The 6,399-nt window shown below is 44.1% G+C and overlaps 1 protein-coding gene across 1 annotated transcript; it reads right to left on the bottom strand.

The window, feature by feature from the left end:
* Positions 1-563: 563 nt before the first annotated feature.
* LOC124672735 lies at positions 564-1,734 on the bottom strand. The gene is made up of 2 exons (XM_047208910.1): positions 1,409-1,734; positions 564-861 (listed from the first exon to the last, which is right to left on the bottom strand). The coding sequence occupies exons 1-2, from the start codon at positions 1,732-1,734 to the stop codon at positions 564-566; spliced, it is 624 nt and encodes a 207-aa protein (XP_047064866.1).
* Between the last annotated feature and the right edge of the window lie 4,665 nt (positions 1,735-6,399).

Here is a 6,399-nt window from a genome sequence, read left to right as displayed (position 1 = left end):
GAAGGATCCTTCCAAATTGGTAGTAGGTAAATTTCCATTGCTGTAGTACGAATCTCTAATCAAATGAACCCAGGGGATATCAAGGTTATTGAAGAATTTGTGCAAATTCTTTAACAGTAGGACCTTATTTTGAATGTGCAGATCAAGTACTCCAAGACCACCTTAGTCTTTTGGTCTGCATATTTTTTTCAATAAAGGTCCAGATTTGTGTTAGGATTTTTTTAATGGAGGACAATTTCGTATTTGCTCCCATTCGTATCTCCGTCACATTGGCCAAGCTGTTTTCCGTCTTTAGGGCCTGTTTGATTTGTATGATTGATTTTCACGTTGCGAAACCTTTGGCACACGCTGCAATGAAGATCTAATCAATTTGATAGAAAACCAAAGCGATCAGGAAATCAATAACGGCAGTAGAGAATTGAAAAATTATAGTGAAAAATCAAGCAGCCGTTTCCGTCAGCAATCAATAAGCATAACCATAAACAAGCTGCTGAAATTGGTCGATTGTCTACTAGTACCCTACTAAGCGCGCGTCCGGCAGGAAGGGAGCAATTCCAAGGCATCTAGCAGCAGCATTCAGTAGTCGGTCCGCCGCCGCCCCCTATGAGATCCGTGAAGACGTCAACCTCGTCGCCGTCCTCCATGTTGAAGTCAGCCGGCGTCTTCCAGCCCTGCATCCGCGTTCCGTCGACGAGGAACCGGCCTGAGCCACGAGTAACACTGGGAACCCTGGCGTAGTAGAAGTCGATGAGGTTTTGCAGCTTGTCGGTCTTCCGCATGGTGTAGCTGACCTTGAACCTGTCGGTGTCCTGCACCTTGATCGTGATGAACCCGTCGTCCGCCTCCTCCTTGACGCGCTGCCTGTCCGACATCGCGTCGGGTGATCGATCTCCTTTGTTTAGGCGAGGCGGCCGCCGCCTGTTCTTGGCTTAGATTGATCTTGAGGGTGTGGGTGCGGCGCCTAGCCCTAGCTTGTGCTTATATACGTACACGTACGGCCACCTCATGCCATCATGGTTCGGTTTCCTCCGTATTTGTACCATACATATGATTAGGCAACAGATCGCTCAACTCCTCGCTCAGATCAGTTATGATACGATTTTGCGATCGTGCAGTATTGCGGGTAAATCGGGATATTATCCTGTTTCAATAGTACATCCCACAAATTAAGTTCCGGCAATCAAGGAGTACTACACCCGGTGATAATGCAGGATCATATACTCAAAGTAAACGACCAAGAGGCTTGGCAGAATAACAGATACTTTAGGTACAGCGTAGCGGCCGTCCTAGTGAGCCTGTAACTCTGCAAGTAACCAATACCCATCATACTTAATTAATAACCAAAACAAACGTAGGCCTGGCTAGGGCTCCAAGCCTCCAACCACGCTAAGCAGCGAGCTACGCAGACCCCGCGATCCATCCGCCGCCGCCCATCAGCTCGGTGAAGAAGTCCACCTCGTCGCCGTCGTCCATCTCGAGCTGGGCCGGCGTCTCTTCGCCGCTCAGCCGGCCGCCGTCGTACAGGAACCGCCCCGTGCCGCGCGCGATCGCCGGCACGCTGGCGTAGTAGAAGTCCATGAGGCCCTGCAGCTTATCGGTGCGCCGCATGGTGCGGTAGACGGAGTGGCCGTCGGTGTCCTGCACCTTGAGCGTCACGTGCACGCCGGGCTTGATCACCGGCTTCCTGTCCTCCCCCTCTTCCTTCTCCTCCTTGCACCGCCCTTCCGCCGACATGGCCGCTGCTAGCGTACGTTGGCCGGAGGTGCTCGTGGGAATTTCCTCCGATTGTGCTGTGTTGTGGCTTGCCTTTTGTGTGGTGAAGGATCAACGAGTTCTTATAAAGGGCCTTCCTCGTGAATCATTTAATTATCCGGGGAATTTGTATCATCAACTGACGTTTCAGCTTTCAGTAATTCAAGGCGGGAACTGAAGCGAGCAAGGTTTTAATTAGCACTGGGTGGACATACATTACTACTAGCAGCATTTCCACGTCTCAATCGTCACTGTTGGTGTACAGAGTCTATATTCATATACATTCATCACACATCGGGTGGTGTGTTGTAGCGGCTGATCGACTCGTTTCATCGTCTTTTTCTTTTCTCGAATGACTCGTTTCATCGTCTCGGCCTTAGAGCAAGTTCAATAGTAGAGTCAACTGTTGGCTATAGCCAAGTGCCATGTCTAACATGTACAATAGTAAGCTATAAAACTGTACTACCTCCTATTCAAGAAATAAGACGTCCTTGTTTTACGTGTTTTTTGTTTGACCAAGAATTACTTCAAATACATAAAGATTATTCGTATGAAATTAGCATCATTAGAAAGTACTTTTCAATACGAATCTTACGATACTAATTACATATAATATAATTAAGATTTTATTGCTCAATTTTTATGGTCAAAGATTGTCTTGGGATACGTGTGCACCTTATTCCTTGGGACGGAGGTAGTACTACTTTATTAGTGCATGACCCATCATTCACTCTCACATAGTGCATGTATTTGTTCATGGATTGATGGATTGAATGTCTGCGCCCGTCCATCTTTACAAAAGAATTATGAAAATATATTAGAAAGCTAGCTCTTGAACATAATTCAACAATTCAAATCTAATATGAAGCTCAGGTTCTCGAAAATTCATCTCTTGTGACCAAATTATTCGGTTATCTTCTCAAGTCTATATAGTCTATACCATCAAATTCTGAAATCAAGTTTCTGTTATATGCTATTATGATTGTAACAACAATATATTATAAAAGACTGTTTAGCAAGCACGTATTTGGCCAAGGATAGAGCAGGCAAATCAATCAATCATAAAACCATGTGGAACGAACCTCACGAGTAAGGCACAACCAATATTTTTTTTTAGAATCAAGGACATCCATTTATGTAAAGGAATACCCATTTTCTGGAAAAAATGAATCAATGTAATCCTTTAAGAACATACAAAAGGGAAATAAGCAATCATTCCATGACCAAGATACCAAGACAAACTGATACTCCCTCCGTTCCTTTTTAATTGACTCGGATTTAGTACAAACTTGTACTAAATTCGAGTCAATTAAAAAAGAACGGAGGGAGTACATGTGAAGCCCTTGCTTGCTGAAACATATGACTTTTCAGAGAACATTTATATCCATATGACTGAACCCATGTTCATGAGTAGCTTTCCTTCAACAATTATCATTTAAGGATGTTCTAAAAGTAGCACGGCCAAGCAGCATTTGTTTGTAGCATGGAATATTACAAAAATAGGGTAAAAAATGGAGGTAGGAGTACGTAGAATTCTGATCTGCAGCTAATCATGTACTGCTCCACACTACACATAATTCCACCAGAATACACTTTATTCTGGGAGAGTTCTTGGCCACGATCAATCCATGTTTATATAAGAAAATAGCAACATAATTGACTTTAATTGAACATGTGAAGACAAAGCTCTGTAAGATCAAAGAAAACTTATTAACCACTGCTGACATATAGAACCAAATAAATCGATGAAAAAAATAGCATAGCAAATCTGGAGAGTCCGCGCTACGGCTGTAATCATGATATGGCGTATCATAGCGCCACTTAACCACGCGAAATAGCATCCAGAGGAGGCTGGCGCTAAATTTGATAGCACAATATTTTTTCACTTAGCAATATTATAGCCTGATGGCAAAAAACATATTTCATTTTGCTAATGGGAGTATATCGTAGTGCTGAACAAGATTCTGCAATAGTCAATCAGTCAATTTGTTCTTGGCCTCACAGTGCACAAACTACCTATGCTATGATATGTATATGATAATAGCACCAAATGGAAAGGTCAAACGAGAATATAAGTTTAAATATTTTGGGCAGAGGTCTTCCTATCAGCAATCTTTTATTTATGTATTATGCATTGCTCGCCAACTACCGTATCATCAGGAAAAACAACTACACAATGGGCAGCCTCCACATTTGTGCCTACCTTGTAGAAGGTAGGCTCAGTTTTACAAGATCAAACTCATGATGTTAAACTCAAGACAAGGAATTGTTTCGGAATTATGCATGAACATTCTATTTTTTTCATACAGTTTTCTCCTATAAATGGATGTGTTTAAATCAGTTTAAAGCACAGACGTTCTAGTTTAAATCCAAGGATAACCAAAAAGGACCATGTTAACCATAGGGGAAAAAGAATCATTGCAACAGAAAATTCAGTGCATCGTCCTTATTCTCGTGGAAATTATTTCAGTGAATCAAAAAGAAATTGGATAAGAGAACCTTGTTGGCCACGTCAGCAGTTAAAGAAATCTTGCACATACAAAGCCTTTTGTCATCTCCCATGTGTGGTTGCATCAAGGAAATGGTTTGCAAGGTGATGATGAACTCAGACACCGTTGTAATCCTCCTGCCAAATAATGGCTTCAAAATTTTGTGGTACAAGATACCAATCAAGTAGAGAAAGAAGAAAAAAATTGTATCATTAGCAGAACTTCATTTTCCTCCTAAAGCAGAACAGGGCTACATCCTGCATCCTCGCCTTACCCTCCTACCGTCCACCAGACAGAGCAACTTACAGAGAATGCCACGGCTCAGAGATGAAGGCGAAACCCCAGGGTATGAACTTAACTGATCTAGGTGAAGATGATTTGATCTGGACTCATAAGTCGCCGAGGTTGCTAGCCAGCGGCCACCCACTCCTCCTTTTGCAACAGGCGACACCCCTCCGTCCTGCTGCGTCATAGCTGCAGACGCCCGTTGATGCCGCCGTCGCTGTCGCCGCCGACTGATCCTCCTCATCGCCCGCCTTCGCCGACGCCATAACTCTCCCATCTGTCGCCTCCACCTCCTTGATTCCTATACAATCACCAAACAAATACCAGGGATTAGCACCTCTGCAATTTGAGAAAACGAGAGGCGATTAAACGGGGGAAATCAACATATATGACGGAAAGAGGAGGCAAAAAGATAGTAACGCTGCACTTAATTGCACGATAATGATGGCCGCGCTACGGGCAATCGCTCAGCCTTCCCGGATAGAGTTAACGAGCAGGACTGGGCTGACGAAACCGCATAGGCCCAAAATCTGCTGTGCGAATCTTGTGGTTTTGGCCCGGTTAACTGGAAGCCACCCAAGTCAGTTTCGGGAGAAGCAGCCCAGCTACGATTGTTGGCCCGTGACGCTAGCTAGATACAGTCAAAAGGACGCAGCGATGTTCAACATGACGAGTGGATGATCTAGGACGTCTAAGACCTTGATCGGACGGCTAAAAGCGTGAATTCGCTGTGAGAGAGCCATAGTGGTTCCATTTTACTGTTACTTAATAACAACGGTGAAAAGATATGCCTGACTAATATTTGTGCTTGTATATTCCCTAAATATTGTTTCTTGTGAAGCCAGTAATCCCAACGTTGTTATCATTTAGTACTCAGGGCAATAAGCGATGCTAAATTCATAAATCTTCCTCGGATTCGAATGTAAACATTGTTAATCGTGGTGGAACGATGCGTACCCCTCCGGGGGCATCGGTTGCGTGTTTATATAGGTGTAGGGAAAAGCCCCCATACGTGGCATACAAGAGGTATACATGTACGTGTCGGAGTACTACTCCGTACCCGTACACATATGATTACATAGTCTAACATCCCCCTTAATCTAAACCACGGGAGAGGTTTAGATTACGCTTAAACTCATCTAAAGATTTTACAGCAAGAGGTTTAGTAAAGCCATCAGCAACTTGGTCCTTGGTAGAGATAAAGCGGACAGCAAGAGTGTTGTTCGCAACACGCTCCCGAACAAAGTGATAATCAGTCTCAATATGCTTGGTACGAGCATGAAACACTGGATTAGCAGACAAGAACGTGGCACCCAGATTATCACACCATAAGACGGGGCACTGTCGAAGCTGCACACCAAGTTCACGAAGAACAGCTTCGACCCATATCAATTCTGTAGTAGCATTAGCCAAGGCTTTGTATTCAGCTTCCGTACTGGAACGGGAGACAGTAGCTTGTTTCCGAGCACTCCAAGAAACTAAATTTGGACCAAGAAAGATAGCAAATCCTCCAGTAGAGCGGCGATCTTCAAGACTGCCTGCCCAATCAGCATCTGAAAAAGCGTTGAGAAGTGTAGAAGTGGACCGTCTGAACGTAAGGCCAAGCTGAGATGTATCCTTAACATAGCGTAGTATCCTTTTAGCTGCAGTCCAATGAGCAGTTGTAGGACCATGTAGGTACTGACAAACCTTATTAACGGAGAATGAGAGATCTGGCCGTGTAAGAGTGAGATATTGCAGAGCACCAACAATGCTGCGATACTGACTACTGTCATCAGGACCAAGAGGTGTACCTTCATGCAAGGAAAGGGGCTCGGATGGTGACATCGGAGTAGGAGCTGACTTACAATCAATCATACCAACTCGTGTAAGA

The sequence above is a fragment of the Lolium rigidum genome, chromosome 7 (assembly GCF_022539505.1).
Source record: "Lolium rigidum isolate FL_2022 chromosome 7, APGP_CSIRO_Lrig_0.1, whole genome shotgun sequence".
In the NCBI taxonomy this organism is placed as follows: Eukaryota; Viridiplantae; Streptophyta; class Magnoliopsida; order Poales; family Poaceae; genus Lolium; species Lolium rigidum.
The sequence above is the reverse complement of the archived record's forward strand: the minus strand, read 5'-3'. Positions and strand labels throughout refer to the sequence as shown.